This window comes from Tachyglossus aculeatus, chromosome 9, assembly GCF_015852505.1.
Source record: "Tachyglossus aculeatus isolate mTacAcu1 chromosome 9, mTacAcu1.pri, whole genome shotgun sequence".
Taxonomy (NCBI): Eukaryota; Metazoa; Chordata; class Mammalia; order Monotremata; family Tachyglossidae; genus Tachyglossus; species Tachyglossus aculeatus.
This window is the reverse complement of record NC_052074.1, coordinates 19,951,267-19,970,847: the sequence shown is the minus strand read 5'-3', so window position 1 is coordinate 19,970,847 and position 19,581 is coordinate 19,951,267. Positions and strand designations below refer to the sequence as shown.

Genomic DNA, 19,581 nt, shown 5'->3' with positions numbered 1-19,581 from the left:
TTCAATAATTACGACTGAATCGTGGCTCAGTGGAAAGAGTCCGGGCTTGGGAGTCAGAGGTCATGGGTTCTAATCCCAGCTCAGCCGCTTGTCAGCTGTGTGACTTTGGGCAAGTCACATTCTCTGTGCCTCAGTTACCTCACCTGTAAAATGTGGGTTAAGACTGTGAGCCTCACATAGGACAACCTGATCATGTTGTATCCCCCCCAGCACTTAGAACAGTGCCGTGCACATAGTAAGGCTTAACAAGTGCCGATATTATTATTATGTATTTTTTCTTTTATTTGTATACATTGACTCTTCAGCAAGTTTTGAATGCGCTCCTTGAAATACTGATAACTCTTGCGACTATCCAAAAGAGTTGTACCGCCACATCTTTAATGATGTATTCATTCATTCAGTCATATTTATTGAGTGCTTACTGTGTGCAGGGCACTGTACTAAGCGCTTGGAAAGTACAAATCGGCAACATATACAGTTCCTACCCAAAGTATAGCATCCAGAATTAGTTCACGCACTGGTGTAGCACACGCAGTATAGACTGGCGAGATACTTGCATTTTAAAGTAAGGTTTCTTTTTAAGGATATCAGACCGGTTAAACGAAGAGAAAGGATATGCAAATGACTAAGTGCGTAAATCATAGTTTACAGAGATTTGTACGAAAGGGATAAAGATGAGGGAGAGTGCATATGTGGATAATTGGTCAAGGTTAGTACACTGCTCTGACTACTATAAGCACTCAATAATTCCATTGACTGATTGACTATGTGCTGAGGTAGCAGTAGTGATATGCATATATACACCTGTATATATGTATATATGTTTGTACATATTTATTACTCTATTTTACTTGTACATATCTATTCTATTTATTTCATTTTGTTAGTATGTTTGGTTTTGTTCTCTGTCTCCCCCTTTTAGACTGTGAGCCCACTGTTGGGTAGGGACTGTCTCTATATGTTGCCAACTTGTATTCCCAAGCGCTTAGTACAGTGCTCTGCACACGGTAAGCGCTCAATAAATACGATTGATTGATTGTTTGATAGTGAATATAACCTGAGGAAAGAAAAAAAAATGAATGGGGAAAGGCAGGCTCCAGAAGGTATGATTTCAGTAGATAGGGAGAACTCTATGAGAACGGAGTTGTAGAACGGGGAAGCAACAGGTCAGAAACAAGAGAGATGAGAGTGAAGCACTGTGAGTAGGGTAGTTTATGAGCAATGAAGACTGCAAGCTGGGGTGTAGTGGAGGAGAGAGTGAATAAGATGGAAAGAGAGCTGACGGTGCTTTCAAGCCAATGGTCAAAAGTCTCTGCTTGATGTCAAGAGGAATGGGTGACCGTTAAAGGTTTTTGATCATTACTATAATTGTGGAGTTTGTCAAGTGCCCAATATAGTTCTCTGCGCATAGTATGCTCTCAATATATACTATGAATTGATTCAGGTACTCTGGAGTTGGATTTCTGTCCAAAGAGCAGGGCAACTAGCCTCTTTTCAACTTGACAGCACAGACAATTATCTGGGTTCCCCAGGTCCCAAGACTGGCTTTAGTTCAACATATTTTAGTCATGGAGATTTAAAGGATCCACAAAAGAGAATTTCATTCAGGTCCTTAAAAGTTCTTTTTTTCCCCAGCTTTCAAATAAAATGTAGAAGGGGTGAGTAGATCAAAGACAGAGCAGGAAGGAGCGAGGAAAGGGACCCATCTACAAAAAATCAGCTGGAGGCTAAAAAGGGAAGCTTATTGGAAAATAATTTGGCACACCCTCAAAATCCAGAAATTTCATACAATAAGCCAGAAGAAATTTATAGTATTTCAAGGGGTTGGCATTTCATTAGCTCTCCAGTACTGTTTGTTGGCACTACTTACAGGAGAATAAATCATCTATCCAGTATTCGGGAGGCTGGCTGTGACATTCCCCCCATTTCACCAACCTTCTTATCAGCATTGTCACTACACATCTTATGGATGTCTCACCCTTTAGGGAACACTGCAGGACTTTGAACTCATGAAGTATTTGGCCACTACAATCTCAGCCATTAAATGTCAGAATCAGACATCTCAAACTGTGTGTCACGATGCTGTCTTCTTGAAGCAACGAACTCATTATAGTTTTACCATATAAAGAATGCTCTTTGGCTCTCAGAAATTGCAAGCTTCAAGTACTAGGAGTGAAGTCTGATTATCCCCCCTTTCAAACCTCTGAAAAATAATGTCTGAGGCTAGGCACATTAATTTCCAGGAGTTCAATACTTCACACTTAACCCCACACAAATCATTTCTGCTGTTCTTTTTGGAAAGAGACAGGGGAAGTAGTGAGGGATATATCAGAGCAACTGATTTCAATAGGGTTTTTCAGCTTAATTGGTTCATACTGACCAACCTCCCGGTTCTCAAATTTTCTTCTCTATTTCTTCCAAAAGTGTTTTTACAAGGAATGGATGACCCCTATGGGGACAAAATATCCACCAAACTGAACTGCTGCATCATCCCAACCACATGCTGACTCTCCGTTGGCTCCAAGCTGCTGAGGTATTCAGAGACATTTTGAGGCCATTCAGTTTCAAAGAGCTAACGGAGACTTTGAAATTGAAGAAATGATAGGGGAAAAATCCTTTCCACTTTCTGCATGTTTGCAAAATTGAATCCAAATAATGGGGGAGGTTTTTTCGGGTTTTTTTTTTTTTGTTTGCTTCACAAAAGTACAAAACAAATCATATGATGCTCCTTTACAGGAAGTTTTTTTCCAGTTTACACATTAGCAAGAAATGGACTCTGGGAAAGCATCTATTTAAAGAGAACAAAACAGTAGTCTTAGACACAAAGCTAGAAGTAGGAGGTTTTGGGCCAGGGGTTGGGGGTTGAAATTAAGGTTCCTGGTTCCCACCTATGTCTTCTGAAGGGCTCCTAGTTTTATACTAGTCAGTCATATTTTTTGAGCACTTACTGTGTGCAGCATTTAGCACTATGCACTTGGGAGAGTAAAATATAACTATACTAACAGACTCATTCCCTGTCCACAACGTTCTTACAGTCTAATACTATCCTTGTGAAAGCTTTGAGCTCACACTAGTGAAAGAAGATGAGTTAGTGGGGTCTGGAGCCTCAAATCCTCCCACCAGCCTCCTCACTTACCTACTCTTACTTCTGTCTACAGAGACTGGAATTTCAGGGATGCCAAGATCTTAATAATGGATAGGATTAGATATTATAGTGGGTGGGCATGAATTTTAACCAACACACTTGTATTTAGTACCTCTCAAAGTCAATATGCAAATGTACTGCAACAAATATGCAAAGTAGGGGCCTGGATTACTAAAACATCCTGGTAGCTTTATTAAAAAGGCTTGTTGGGTTTCATTTGTACAGAGGCTCCCAACTCTCAGGGCAATTCAGTATCACTTAAGAGTTTCATAAGAGGCAGAGAGGTACCAATTGTGCATGCATTTTTTGATTAGCTATTTATTAACTTTAACAACACACTTCAGGTTAGGAATTTTGCTGTAGTCTTCTAGGACACACATGATCAGTTGAGGATAAGGAATGGAGAATGAATTTTCTTCCCCTTGAATATGAGCCTTACCAAGCCTGAATGCTTTCGGGGGTCCACTGATCTTTGGCAAACAGTCATTTCCTGGCTGTTTAAAAAGGCTTAAAAGAATTTGTAAAATCGTGCAAAAAGTCTTTGTAGACATCAAATATTTCTTATAAAAAGGAACATACTAATGAGTTAGTGTAAATGAATTGGAAACATGTGGATCACATTTCCCATGAGTTCAACATTTAAGAGGAAAGCCTTCTTACCAAAATGAACTCACAGGGTGCTGTGAGCCAAAGCTTTGTTGAGAAAATGCTGAAATGATCCTCAACTCGAAATGCATGTCAAACTCACCCATCCTAGCTGAAGCACATCCCAGTTACGAAAACCGTACTTTATTCTATCTGTTCAGTGCATATACCATCACAAACTAAGAGCTTTCAGAAAGAGGGTTCACACAGCGGAGACTTCATAGATTGTGAATTCCTCGAGGAAAAGCGTTATAGTGACTATTTCCCACCAATACACTCTTTCCCGGCATTTGGAATAAGCAGGCTGGCCTAGAGTAAAGAACATGGTTCTGCGAGTCATGAGGGCCTGGGTTCTATTTCTGGCTCTGTCACAACCCTGTTGTGTGACCTTGGGCAAGTCATAACTCTGTGCCTCAGTTCCCTTATCTATAAAATGGGGATTCAATCCTGCTCTTGTTCCTACTTGGACTGTAAGCCCCACCCGATTATCTTGTATCTATCCCACTGCTTAGTAAGCAGTAGTAAGCCAGCCCGGTGTGGGCAGGGATTGTCTCTCTTTATTGCTGAATTGTACTTTCCAAGCGCTTAGTACATTGCTCTGCACAGAGTAAGCGCTTAATAAATACAATTGAATGAATGAATGAATGCCACAAGTATTATTAGTAATGGTAGTAGTAGCACAATACCCTGCACTGAATAAATACTATTACTATGAAATTATGTTTGTCACTAAATCATTAGACCTATTCAGGTATAGTTGTTGCTTTTCTAATTTTTGACACCAATATGATTGCTTTAGTTATGGAACACTTTGGGAACAAATTGGATACAAAACAGTACTGAATGTATGGACATACATAAATACACACACACACTCAGATGAGGGCAGCAAGGTTCCAAGTCAAAAACAAACAGTATCCCCCCCTCAAAAAAAAAATAATTTAAAAAAATCATTCTTTGGGGAAACTGACTGAATGGTGTCTTTATGCCTGGGAAGAGTTCATTTACCTCACATGAGTGAGCACTTGATTCCCAGAAGACATTTCAATCACTTTGAATCATCATGGGCCCATTAATTGTAAATCCACTAAAATAAACATACAAGAGCTAAAGGATAAAGCTGATTTTTCATGACTACTCTAATTAAGCCAACAACAATGCAATTGTAAAAGTTGATTAACCTTTGCAATGTATTAAGTTCTTTTCAAAAAATGTTCCTAATGAACAGGGATCTCTCTGAGAAAACGTGAATAAACAAGTGAAATAAAAATACTGGCTGCAGCTCTCCTGCCACAGAAGAGCCTGTGGGGCTAATCAATCTGGAGACGCTCCCCTTCCCAGCTTTAGGCAGGGTCACTAAGTTATGTTGCAAGGCTAGGTGTGACTTCTGCACTCCCTCAACAGTCCCTGGCACCATCTGCAGCCTGACTTAGAAGCAGTATGGCATAGTGGATAGACCATGGGCTTGGGAGTCCGAAAGACTCGGGTTCTAATCCTGGCTCTGCCACTTGTCTGATGAATGCACTAGGGCAAGTCACTTCTCTGGGCCTCAGTTCCCTTATCTGTAAAATGTGGGTAAAGACTGTGAGCCCATGGGGGACGTTATCTGTGTCCAACCTGATTAACTTGTGTCTTTCTCAGCGCTTGGTACATAGTAAACTTTTAACAAATGCCATTTAAAATAAGAAGACTGCCATGGTGGAAGAGTGGCTCTTAAGGGGGCACATACCTACAGGGAGCAAGATCCACATTTCCAGGTCATGCGATGGCTTGGGGTACCTAAGGAGCTGCTATGGATTCAGAACTAACTCCAGGGAGTCACCACAACTGCTAGCATGTCTGGGGACGTTGGGGTGGCTCTCACTCAATAATTATAATATTTTTAGCAGTTGTTAAGCACTTACTACGAGCGGAGCATGGTAAAGCACTAGAGCAGATGTAGTATGTGCGGACTGAACACAGTCCCTTTCCCATATGGGCTCACAGTTTAAGTAGGTGGGAGAACAAGCATTGAATCCTCCTTTTGCAGATGAAGAATCTGAGGCACAGAAAAGATAAGTGACTTGCCCAAGGCCAGAGAGCAGGTAAGTGGCAGAGCGGGGATTAGAACCAGGTCATCTGATTCCCAGGCTTGTGGTTTTTTGCTTTGAGGACCCCAACAGACACAAGCACAGTTACTTCTCCAGCACCTGTCCAGTCTGCTGAGGAGGGTGTGTGTGGGCCGGGGGCATTTGACCAGTCTGAGCCTACTTCTATTAGAGAACTGGAGTGGGTGGTCAGAAAGTCACCTATGAAATCATCAAATTTACTGAATTGGAGATGGCCAATAACATTTCGTCCCAAAAGAAAAATAAAAGTGAACATCAGGAATGGAAAATGCCTGCCTCAAAAATCTATCTGAGGTCTACTACTAATATTTAGGATACATTAAGGCTACAATTTCAAAAAACCTGCCACCAGAATATCAATGTTTTGTAAATAGATTCACACTTTAATGGCCCAGACTAAGAGAACATCATCAGCACCTTGACTTTCACTGACAATCAAATAAAGAGAACCAACAAAGTCTTTTCAATTTAATAAACCTACATGCTCAGTTCACACTGGCTCGTTCTCCTTTTTTATGAGCCTCACACCTGAAGAGCTGTCTAAAGAACCTAGAAAAAAAACAAATCTTTGTGGTGGCTTAGTTACAGGGTACCAAAAGCAGCTTGTCCACTAAGAAAATGGCTGCAGTTGACCTTTGGAAACAACTTCACATCTCATTGAACCCTGAATGAGCAGTCTCTTAGCAAGGCAGATCCATTTAATTTCATAAAAATTGAATTTCACTTTCCCCCCTGCATTTTGTTCTATGACAGTAAGGTGAGTGAGAATTTCCCTTTCAGTCAGAGCTGTACATGATTACCACCTAATTAGAGGGGAGAAATAGAAAGGGGACCATTTTTCACCTTCCCAAGAAAAAATGAAATACTGAGTTAAGCAAATGATCTTTGTTTCACAAAAGCCATCTGACTTTCCATCAGTATTCAAATGCCCTACTTTACTTTAGGCCATTCTACTGATTTCAAGGTAAATCTACACACTCACAATTTTGCTTCCCATTTAATTTCAAAATATGCTATTTCCATTTGAAATACAGAGCTTTAGAACTTAGTGAAGGCATGCATTTTTTGAAATAGTGTACCCGAAATGTGATCTGGCTTGTAAACTCCCAAAGAATTAAAATCATATAAGCCTCATTGACCCGAATGGAATTTGGTGAGCTTCCTAAATTAAAATAAATCGGGATCAATTATATTTCTAATTAAGTCTGCTGCTCTGTTAAGTCATGCCAGGTCATTGATCCAGAACCTCTGCGTAATAGCCACTGCAGTCCCTTCATGCCTGTCGCTGGGAAGCCACCAGCATTGCGAGGCACTCGCCCTGTTCTACGACTTCAGGCCAGTCGGTTAACCTCTCCCTTCCCCGTTTTCTTCATCTGTATATTGCGGATGAGAAAACCCACTCGTTGTGGGCAGGGAATGTGTCTGCTTATTGTTATATTGTTCTCTCCCAAGTGCTTAGTATAGTGCTCTGCACACAGTAAGCACTCAGAACAATTGACTGACTGACTGGATCTCCTTTATGGGGATACTGTGAGGGCAGATGAGATTATCTAAAAGAACTTCAGGAAAGATAAGTGTGTTCTACAAGTTCAAAGTATATTTTATTTTTTTACTCATGCACTTAGGTCATCGCAGCTCAGTCACCTCCTCCTTCTCTCACTTTCCCAAGAAATCATAGATGGAATCGATTTAGACTTCAGGAAAGGGCTGAAATTTAATCACATCATTAACAAGCTGGTAAAGTATGATATTGACCTGAGAACAATTAGGTGAAATGCAGAGGTGGCCTTTAGGTCACACCTAAATCAAGCAATCAAATGTATTTATTGAACGTTTACTATAACAATAATAATAATAAAAATGATGGTACTTGTTAAGTGCTTACTATGTGCAAAGCACTGTTGTAAGCACTGGGGAGGTTACAAGGTGATCAGGTTGTCCCATGGGGGGCTCACAGTCTTAATCCCTATTTTACAGATGAGGTATCTGAGGAACAGAGAAGTTAATTGACTTGCCCAAAGTCACACAGCTGACAAGTTGCAGAGCCAGGATTAGAACCCACAACCTCCGACTCCCGAGCCTGTGCTTTTTCCACTAAGCCACGCTGCTTCTCTATTATGTGCAGAACACTGTACTGAGTGCTTTGGAGAGTACAAAATGACAGAATTAGCAGGCAAGTGCCCAAAAGGAGTTTAAAGTCTAGAGGGAGAAACAGACATTAATATGAATAAACAGTTCAATTTCAACTTAGGGCAAATGGCTTGAGAGGTGTGCTTATTATTGGCCTGGAAGAAGGAATTGAGAGCATGCTCATCAAATCTGTATATCATACTACGAGTATATCCCAGGATATCTTGGTGATATGTTCCTTGAAAACATGGCTGTGAGGTGAAGGTCATATTCGGGGGAGAGGGGGAAGTATACCTTCTCAGATGTACATCATCATCATCATCATCAATCGTATTTATTGAGCGCTTACTATGTGCAGAGCACTGTACTAAGCACTTGGGAAGTACAAATTGGCAACATATAGAGACAGTCCCTACCCAACAGTGGGCTCACAGTCTAAAAGGGGGAGACAGGGAACAAAACCAAACATACTAACAAAATAAAATAAATAGAATAGATATGTACAAGTAAAATAAATAGAGTAATACAATTAGAACCAGCCCTCAGATGACAACCAAACCCTGTAGGGTTTTTTTTTATGGTATCTGTTAAGCACTATGTGCCAGGCACTATACTAAACACTGGGACAGACACAGGCTAATCAGGTTGGACGCAGTCCTTAACCCACATGAGGGTCACAGTCTATCCTCATTTTACAGATGAGGGAACTGAGGCACAGTGAAGTTCACTGACTTGCCCAGGTTCACGCAGGAGACAAGTGGCACAGCGAAGATTAGAACCCAGGTCCTTCTGACTCCCAGTCCCATATTCTAACCACTAGGAAACACTGCTTTTCAGGCTGTAGGTAAGCAAAAATCATTGGGCACACTCTGCCAGTCTGCTCCCCAAATCCCTTCTCCGCCATTCCTCCTAAGGACTTTCTTGACTCCTGTGTAACCCATAGTCATCCCTGACCCTGCAGCTCTTCCTCCCTAACCCCCACCACTCCATCCAGCGTAAACCGAGGGGGAAGGGAGGGAGTATGGAGAGAAGCTCTCAATAGGGGATAGGGGGCAGGAGGGGAATGAGGGTATGTCGGAAAGTTGGCTAGATGATCCAGGACCTGGAGTTCCTGGGTGACTGGCACAGCCACAGAACTCAGAAAGCCCCAGGGAGTGGCAGCTGAGAGTTTGGAGCTCGAAGCATGAGGCGAAGGGTAAGTTGGAGCTGGAAGCTCAAGGGGAAGGGTAGGTTGGGGCCAGATGCTTAAGACAGGGGTACGCTGGGGTTGGAAGCTCAAGGCAGAGGGTAGGTTGCGGACAGAAACTCAAAAAAGGGGGTCAGTTCTAGCTGGAAGGTTGTGGTGGGGGTAAATTGGAGCTGGAAGCTCGAGGTGGGGATGAGTTGGAGCTCAAAGCAGAGAAAGATGGGGGAGAGGAGGGAGAGGAGGGGTTCTCTATGGGGTAACAGATTGTGTGGAATAGGGAAAGGTGGGATCAGAGTAGCAGAGAGAGCAAAAGGAAAGAGAAATGTTTTTATCAACTGCGACTGGATATCACTTCAGGGTTGGGACATATGGATCCTGAAGTACACCAGCAATTAGTCCATAACACACTTCTGGAATTTACATTTATACGGGTTGGCCATAACCTGAGGGACTTTTGCATTTGGATGGATTGCTAGCCACTTGGAAGACAAGACTAGACTCAAAACTGACAGGGCCAAATTGGAAAAACAGTCCTACGAAAACAAGAAAAAATAAAATAGGCGCAAGTGCCAGTTAGAGGACCTAGGAATAAAAGCCAGCAATACAAATACATGATAGGCAGAGGACAGGCTATGTACGAATACAGGAGAAAGCAACCTAAGGATCATAGTTGACAAGAAACAGAATTTGAGAAAGCCAAATAATTCTGTTTTCAGAACACCATGGGTTCTGGGACATATTACCATAAATAGGACATAGAAAATTGGTGAAATAATCTTTTTGCTGTACATTTTACAGGCCGTCATTAGCTTTTTTGTGTGTGTGGGGGGGTCATTTCATTCACTGCTGTTTAAATCTGATGTGGAGAAACCGGGGAGGGCCTAGAGAAGAGTGACAAAGATGATTACAGAGATGAGAAGCAGCATGGCCTAATGGATACATCACTGGCCTGTAAGTCAGAAGGACCTGGATTCTAACTCCAGCTCTGCCACTTGTCTGCTGTGTGACCTTGGGCAGGTCATTTAACTTCTCTGTGCCTCAGTTACCTCATCTGTAAAATGGGGATTAAGACTGTGAGCCCACTGTTGGGTAGGGACTGTCTCTATATGTTTGCCAACTTGTACTTCCCAAGTGCTTAGTACAGTGCTCTGCACACAGTAAGCACTCAATAAATATGATTGATTGATGTGGGAGATGGACTGTGTCCTACCTGATTAGCTTGTATCTACCCCAGCACTTAGTATGGTACCTCGAACATAGTAAATGCTTAACAAATCCATTAAAAAACTATAAGTATTCTGAAGAATGTTTCAAGCCAAGTTCTTCGGTCAGTTTGACTGTTTACACTGACTAAATGGACGCAGATGGTGTCTGAACAACTACTTTATGCTGAATGGTAGAGAAAGCCTTTAGTGTATGTGTTGAGTAAAAGAAGAGAACCAGCTAAATCTTGCCTGTCTAGAATTCTAGCCCGAATCATCAAAAGTGTAATCTTGCAAGAGCACTATGGAGATTTGTTTATCCAGCTATCCTCTCTCAGGGGCAAAATGGAATATTAAGAATAGCTCTTTCCCAGCACAACTAAACTGCGAGACTCGGCAGCTTAACACCTCCTACAAGAGTCTAACTGAAGCCCTTCCCTTCAGAAGCACATTCACTAAATGTCTGAACCTGCAGTTTCTACTTACTGAGACAGAAAAATTAATCTCACATCCCCACAGGTTACAGTGGTATTATTTATTTTTATTATGGTATTTGTGAAACACTTACTATATGTCAAGCACTGTTCCTAGTGCTGAGGTAGAAGTTGCACAGGTTGGATACAGCCCCTGTTCCACAGTATTGTTCACATAATATAATGAAAACACTTAAGTGCCAAGCACTGTACTAAGCGCTGGGGTAGGTACAAATTAATCACGTAGGACATAGTCCCTGTCCCACAAAGGGCTCATAATCTAAGGTAGCAGGGAGCGCAAGCTAGATGAGAAAGGAGTTTACATTCAGAAAAACCCAACAGGTTTTTATTTATGATTCTAAAATCCTACATGTGCTAGATACAAGTGGATCTAGGAACAGGATTAGTTAGGGGGTTGATTGGGTTGTCACCAGTACACTAAAATGGAAATGACTTATGATGTTATCCGGTAGGAATGAAAACTCCAAGAGAGCCTAAAGCTCACTGTTCTTTATTTTGGTATCAATTGAACATGCGATTGAATAGGCCCAGGTACATAGTGTACTATTTTTAAATAGATGAAATTCTATTGTAACCATTCATTCATTCAATTGTATTTATTGAGCGCTTACTGTGTGCACAGCACTGTACTAAGCGCTTGGGAAGTACAAGTTAGCAACATATAGAAACGGTCCCTACCTAACAGCAGGCTCACAGTCTAGAAGGGGGAGACAGACAACAAAACAAAACATATTAACAAAATAAAATAACTAGAATAGGAAATATGTGCAAGTAAAATAGAGTCATAAATATGTACAAAGATATATACATATATACAGGTGCTGTGGGGAGGGGAAGGAGGGGGAGAGGGAGGAGGGGGCTCAGTCTGGGAAGGCCTCCTGGAGGAGGTGAGCTCTCAGTAGGGCTTTGAAGGGAGGAAGAGAGCTAGCTTGGCGGTTGTGCGGAAGGAGGGCATTCCAGGCCAGGGGGAAGACGTGGGCCGGGGGTCGACGGCAGGACAGGCGAGAATGAGGCACAGTGAGGAGGTAAGCGGCAGAGGAGCGGAGGGTGCGGGCTGGGCTGTAAAAGGAAAGAAGGGAGATGAGGTAGGAGGGGGAGAGGTGATGGACAGCCTTGAAGCCGAGAGTGAGGAGTTTTTAGACAACGTGGTAGCAGAGCAAGCACAATTACAATCCATATATTTTTGTTTTCAAAAATATAAGACACAAGAAGTGTTTGCAAACCATTCTAATGCTCTAAGAGCATACAGGGTGCTGAATGCTCCGAGTCTGGCAATGATTTTCTCCAATTATGTCACAACTAATGATCTTCAGCTTTTTGCAGTTGACAATTGTGCTTTGGTTAGTCTCGGGATATATTTTTTATTTCAGAATATTAGGATGATTATTTCCATAACCACATTCCAGTGTAGATTATAAATATTTTAAGTTTCTTGGTAAAAATATAATTTAATGTTTACACTAAAAAGAACCACCTAGGTACGCAAAAGTATCTACTGAAGAACAAACAGCAGCTAGGAAGGGATTCATCAGTTCGGTTTTAATTTTTGTATGTGTTAGCCATGTCAGATATGTTTCCGCTGAATGGTGAGTTATGCACTGACACATTTTCACTTCTGTAAATAATCATGAAACAGAAAGCCCAGTATTCTGTGGAGGGCACAGAATTCCAAAGTATAATCTCGGGTTTAATTTAAATCCTCTTTTTCGAACTACAGCGGTCCTGAGGCTCTTCATGTCAGTGACATAAGGCAGGCCACACACTGCTATTTTGTGGTACATAATGTGATTCTGAAATAAAAGTGGCAAACAATTTTTAACACTGCATATGTTCAAAGATCTCTGCCAAGAAGGGGGAAAAAATGTATTGGCACTGGGAGCTAAAGCGCAATGGTTCCTTTGTGAAATATAATGAGGAAACAAGTGGCAATGTCTCTGACCTTGTCAAATTAGCACAGAAAGAGGCATTCTGAACTGTTCAAGGGGCTTAATGTGCATTTCTTCAATGAATTCCTAGAGGATAATTTTCTATAGGATTGTACCCTATTTCTTTCTGGGCCCTAAAGAATTCTATTTAAACTCCTCTAGTACTTTGTGAATTCTTAAAAAGATAGTCTAGGTGGGCTGAGGGAAATTAACCCAATAGCGCTGACTACTGCCTTTCCTGTGAGCTTGCTCAGATGGATTTCTTTGCTGTCGGTATAATACTATTTACTAACTTCTAATTGAGGCTGGCCCGTGGCTGCAAGTCAGCAAACCTTGGTGCAAATGATGATAGGCTAAAACACAGGAGTATGGCCACAAATTAGTTTGACTAAGTGCAGCATTTCAAGTTCAGGGCAATGGTGTGTGCGTGGTGGGGTGGGGGGGAATAGGGGTAGTCCAAATCTGCACTTGTCATCATATGCTGCTCTTTTCCCTTACATATTTTGTGTACTCAATTTATAGGCTGCAGTTTCAAGAGTACTGTACTTATTTCATAAATTACGGAATGAAGTTCACTGTTATAGTAATCCAATGAAGCTAGTTATATACCTAAGACTTCCCTACTTGGGTAGACGTTACCAATTATTGTACATGTACCAGTGAAGTTAAGGGCAGGATTTCTAGAGACTAACTTTCACTTCAGCTTTCTATTTTACAAACTTCTTGCCCAAAGTGAACAGAAAAACTCAACTTTTCTTTAGGGACTCTGTTCCTGCTGTTCTTCATGGGAGTGATTTTAGGAACTAACCCAATCTAGCCTTCTGCTCTCTCACTGTCTTCAAAGACGAATCTACTGCTTGCCCCATTGAAATGCTGCAACCTGGTGCACAATAGAGGCTGTCTGAGGATGGGATTTGGAAAACGCCATTGTGTGAGTGAATGTGAAACAAGTCAATTGGGAAATGCCTTTGCTCAGCAGAAATGCAGCTGCACCCTGTCACCGCAGGTAAGTGCCTCCTATTTGCATGACTGCACCCACACAGCAGGTTTAATCAAAGGCCCTCTGGGTGTTAACAAGTTCTAAATGATTATTCTTGTGTCTCAGGTGGGGCCACAGAAACACGGGTTCCTGGGAAACTCGGCAAGTGGCTCGGACTGATCTCCGTTCCCAACACCCCATCAAACCCAATAGCCACCGTGGAATTCCTTCCGAGTTGTTGCTGGCATTATAATTGGGGGCAACTGTCTCTCCAGTTAATTTAAAATGCGGAACACATCGTGGTATAGTCAACTGAAAGGCATGCCTTAGCTGGGCACTCAAAAGGTGGTTAGAGAAGAAAGAAATGCCACACATTCTGCAAACTAAACAAGATTACACAAAAAAACAGCTAGATGATAACATATATTAGGAACTCCAATTTCAGGATTCGGTCGTTTGATTTTTCACTTCTTCATTACCATCATTCTCTAGCCCACTCAGTAGTCTGATAAATTTATTGCTTGAAAAAAAAAATGATCCTGGAATGGAGCAATTACTTACATGTTTGATTATAATGCCTTAGCGTGAGTGGCACTTCACCAATGTGTAATTGGCAGTTCCTGGCTGATCAGCAAGACCTATTTGCTGCTATCAATTCCCAGGAATCAATGTCATGTTCCTACAGCAGCTATCTGCTAGTAGGCCCATTAGACTGTTTTTTTTTTTTTTTTAAGTCCAAGGCTTGCTTTTTAGTTACCACTAAGATCAACTTCTCACTTTTAAGATAATTTTGGTTTATCTTGGTTTTCAAGAAAGCCTACAAATCAAAGATTGACTTCATGGTGCAATCTTTTTGAATTAAATTTCACTAATCCACAAGACTGAGCCCATTGTTGGGTAGGGACCGTCGCTATATGTTGTCGATATGTACTTCCCAAGCACTTAATACAGTGCTCTGCACACAGTAAGCACTCAGTAAACACGACTGAATGAGTGAAAGTGGCAACAAAAAGATCTCTGAATAGAAATATTAAATATTCTGAAGAAGTATGGTGGGAAGATCCAGCAGTAAACAAGGGTTCACAATAGGATAGTAGCTTGCTAACCTATGCACTCCCTCACTACCCAAGAAATGATAGGCTTTGTTCTTTGTCCCCACAGCACCTGTATATATGTATATATGTTTGTAAATATTTATTACTCTATTTTATTTTACTTGTACATATCTATTCTATTTATTTTATTTTGTTAGTATGTTTGGTTTTGTTCTCTGTCTCCCCCTTTTAGACTGTGAGCCCACTGTTGGGTAGGGACTGTCTCTATATGTTGCCAACTTGTACTTCCCAAGCACTTAGTACAGTGCTCTGCACACAGTAAGCGCTCAATAAATACGATTGATTGATTGATTCTTGGATTCTTACAATCAAAACATTGATTTATGATCAAACTTTCCCACCCCCTTGTCTGATTCATTCCCCCAGGGAGGATTGATTGGTGGGCAAAATTCTGCCTGTTGAGTGTTCACCATAATTGACTGGTGGGGAAATATTTCTGTTGCATTTCCCTGTATATCAGTTTGGAAGTGACTAGGAGGCTTTGTGAACCAACTAATATTTGCTGCTGCCTTTTTCCCTGACCCCAGCCCCATGGAAGGGGGAATGGGGAGAGAAGTAGCCCTGGAGTCTGGGGGTGTCTTTGGAAGAGAAGAGCAGCAAATCCCCTGGGAAATGTGGGGTGAACCACTCAAACGGTGGACTGCTTTGGCTGCCTGGCATACCCTTCCCAGTCCAGACCAAGCCTTATCTCTTTCTCCAATCCTGCAATGACCGGAAAGGGGAGAGAGAGGAGTAACATGTCTAGAGCCTGGGGTAGAGGAAGAAGGAAATAGAGGCTTATGGAGGAAAGGAGAAGCAAATCTTCCAGGAAATTCAGGAAGCAACACTCTGAACTCCTGCTCGCCTACCTCTGATTTGGCTGTAGTTGGAATCCAACCCTGCCTCCTCCCCATCTTTGCTAGTAGTGCTGAAACGGAACCTGAAGTAAACTTGACAAAGAGTACATTCACTTTGATAGGTCAGCTAAAAAACGGTCAATCTTTGAGGAAATCGCCATACTCTGCTCCGTCCATAAAGATTGTTTGGCTTTGTGATACCATAAAACAAAGCACCACCAAATAGTGATGGTATTTTTCATCGTGACTTGTTTCAAAAGTCCCTAATGCCACAGCTTGAATAACCAAGACTTCAGCTAAGAGGAACAATACTCAAACAAAGAGATATCCATGGGAGACAAAGGGATGCCCTCAATAAGATGATTCATCTATTCTAAGAAAAACGAAGGTAGAAAATACAAAATCACTTTTGCTTTTTTAAAGCTCTAAAATCCCCTGATGTGTTTATTCCATTTAATGCTTGAGAGAAGGGGAAAAAAAAAGAGCAAAAAGAAGAAAATCAATTGAAGTAGCAAAAACATTTTTACAGCATTGAAACTTTTTAAAAGAAACTGGTTTTCTGGTCAATTTTTGTGAAAGTTGACTGTTAAATTTGACCTTATTAGTTTTCTGTACTGTGCCTATAACAATCTGTATAACTAAGCCAGGAATCAGCATCTTTGAACCCTCAGAAACATTCTAATTACTAAATATTTTTGAAAATTACTACTAAGGCAATTTAAACAAAATCCCAGTTTGAGCTGCCAAACCTTCTTCTTGAGAAAGGAAGGAAAGATCCAGGAAGACAGGTCTAAACAAAGCCAGGAAAGCAACCGCTATTTTAGGCCGGATAGTTTTTCCTTTTCTATGAAAGTTTCCCATATTTTACCTGTCTTTAGGGATGTGGAAGTTAGAGCAATTCATTGGATTTGCCATTGCTGTGCCTTCAAAAATGAGAAGATAACCACAGATAATCTTTTACTGTCAAACAACCAAGTTCTACCTATCCAACCAATCATTTCCATAAAGCCTATCATCTAAAAAAAAACGAAATCTAAAAATGCACACCAAAATGGCACAGAATACAATTCAATCATCACGATAACATCACTGATCAGTGCACATGCACAAGTCCAAAGATAAAAACACCAGGAGGAAAAAACACTAAATTGCACATTCTCTGAAATCTGCTTTGCTATGCTAATATGCAAATGGCCAAGTGTCTAAAATTTAAGGCGTCATGATTCATCTACGTATCCTGTTTCTTTTTTTCTTCTGCATTTCTCTAGTTCAACACTGCTGCACATAGCCCATAAGATAGTCTTAAATGAAAAGAATAGGCAACATAGAAAGCATTCTGTTGAAAGCATTTTGTTTCTCACAAAATCATGACCTTGACAGCTTAGATGGAGGAAATCCAATCCCATTCAAATCTCACAGTTAGATCTAACATTAAGGAAATGGAGAGGTACACATTGAAGGAAATACACAAAAAAAGTGCGGGAATTCTAGAAAATTAATAAACTCAGGAAATATTCTAAGAACATAGATTACAAGTCTACTTTGAACATTTTTTAAAACTACTATACTTTCCTTGCTCCCAATTCTACTATATATTATAGGCATTTCTTTTCTGACTCATATTACAATGTCATTAAAACGCTCTAGCTGTCTAAAAAGTGCTTTTTATCTTGAAATACTACAAGGCAAATAAAACGACCCTTTTCTCTTTCACTGAGAAAATACTAAATGTAATTTTCAAAACTACTTTTGCAACAAAAAACATTTTTCAGAGATAAACAACTTATTTGTTGATGTACGATTAATGGAGTTAGGTGATTGTCATGTAATCTTGAATTGTGATTATAAAATGAACTGTTTTCCCCTTACCTCATGATGATTCTTTTTTAACCATTCTTTAATAGTGGTTAGGGCAATGTTAGCAGCTGGCTCATTTGGAAAACCTAAAATAAAAACAGATTAAAGTGTGAACCAGTGGCTGGGGGGAAATACATGCTTTTATATATAAGAGGATATACATGCAAATCCACATACAATTTCTAAATCTGCAAATTCACCTGGAGCTTGCAGCATGAAAACCCTTTAAGCCACCTGATTCTGCCACATTTCTTATTTCTCCAGATATCAATCAGGCCTGTTCAATTCTTCCTTCCTGAATGATTTCCTTACAACAAACGCTCACTTCAGTTGGGCACCAATTAAACCTAATTAACTTGAATGCAGAAAATCACAGCTTCCAGTCAGACGATACTTCTCACTCAGTTTGAGCTGTTTATAAACAAATTTCCTCATAAAATGATTATACATCAGTTACACTTTTAGAATATATATGTGTATACGTACATATACTTACGTATATTCATTCATTCATGCAATTGTATTTATTGAGCGCTTACTGTGTGCAGAGCACTGTACTAAGCACTTGGGAAGTACAAATTGGCAATATATATAGAGATGGTCCCTACAAAACAACAGGCTTACAGTCTAGATATTTACACTACCACACATATATACAACCTTCTGCAGACTGGCTTTTATCTGGCCCAATGAGCTACCATTCATTCATTCAATCGTATTTATTGAGCGCTTACTGTGTGCAAAGCACCGTACTAAGCGCTTGAAGTAACAGTGAAGAGAACTGATGTGGGAAAGGGAACAGAATCACAATAAAACTCATATGAATTCAAGGCAGAAGATGATCCCAGGCCAAAATTTACCTCTCTTTGCTCTCCCAAGGGCATGTCACCCTGGCATTACGTGCAAACGTTCTTCATCACTGTTGCTGCTGTCTTTAAAAAAAGACTATTTTTAGTCTTTCAATGGAATCAGAGAAGGTAAGAGGGATGAATGGAAAGAAGAGTGGTTACATCCACTGATAACCATGGGAATAAAGATCTGGCCACCTGAGGCAGGATGGAATTGGGACCAAAGAGGATGATGGAAAGTGAAAATCAAGGGTGGGGTGGTAAAGAAAAGTGGATGGGGCAGATGGCGAGGAGAGAAAGAGAAACAGAGGCAAAAAGAAGTGAAGAAGACCTAGTTTCCTGGGGCGAGCCCTGGCTGAAGCAATATCATCAAAGGTATTTGAGCACTTACTGTGTGCAGAGCACTGTAAGAAGAGCTTGGGAGAGCATACTAGGGTAAAAGCAATGGTGACGGGATTCTGGACGAGCTGTCCAGAATGACAGAATGACCTGTCATTTCTGCTCAGGTGGCAGCAGCAGGTCGTGGCCTCAGATCACTCTACGCCGGGCCTACAGTACCACTGTTTGAGGAAGATGTGACTGTCCCAGCCTCGATAAAAGGAGCCGGCACACAGGGTGGACACAGATGCCCAAGCCCCAGCATTTCAGATGCCTTATTTCCATGTCTGTCTCCCCTTTAGAGCGTTAGCTCTCTGTGGGCAGTAATGTGTCTTATGTTTCTATTGCATCTCCCAGGAGCTTAGCAATGTGCAGCATGGCATACTGGATAGAGCACAGGCCTGGGAGTCCAAAGGTCATGGATTTTCATCCTGGCTCTGCTGTGTGACCTTGGGTAAGTCACTTCACTTTTCTGTGCTTCAGTTACCTCATTTGTAAAATGGGGATTGAGACGGTGAGCCCCACGTGGGACAGGAACTCTGTCCAAGCCTATTTGCTCGTATCCACCCCAGTGCTTAGTATAGTGTCCAGCACATAGTAAGCACTTAAATAGTATAATTATTATTATTATTATCACTTAATAGGTGTTCAATCAATACCACTGTTGCTCTGATCTTTGTATGGTCAGGGATTCAGGAAGTTTTGAACCCCCTGCATTTTCACCCCACCCCAC

General features: G+C 41.1%; 1 protein-coding gene across 2 annotated transcripts in view; it reads right to left on the bottom strand.

Annotated features, from left to right (window-relative positions):
- Positions 1-19,581, bottom strand: part of MACROD2 (mono-ADP ribosylhydrolase 2) — a 1,236,128-nt gene that overhangs the window by 362,279 nt on the left and 854,268 nt on the right. For both annotated transcript variants that reach the window (XM_038750842.1, XM_038750843.1), the window contains exon 8: positions 17,635-17,708. In XM_038750842.1, the coding sequence (XP_038606770.1) occupies positions 17,635-17,708 (74 nt within the window). The remainder of the gene's footprint in view (positions 1-17,634; positions 17,709-19,581) is intronic.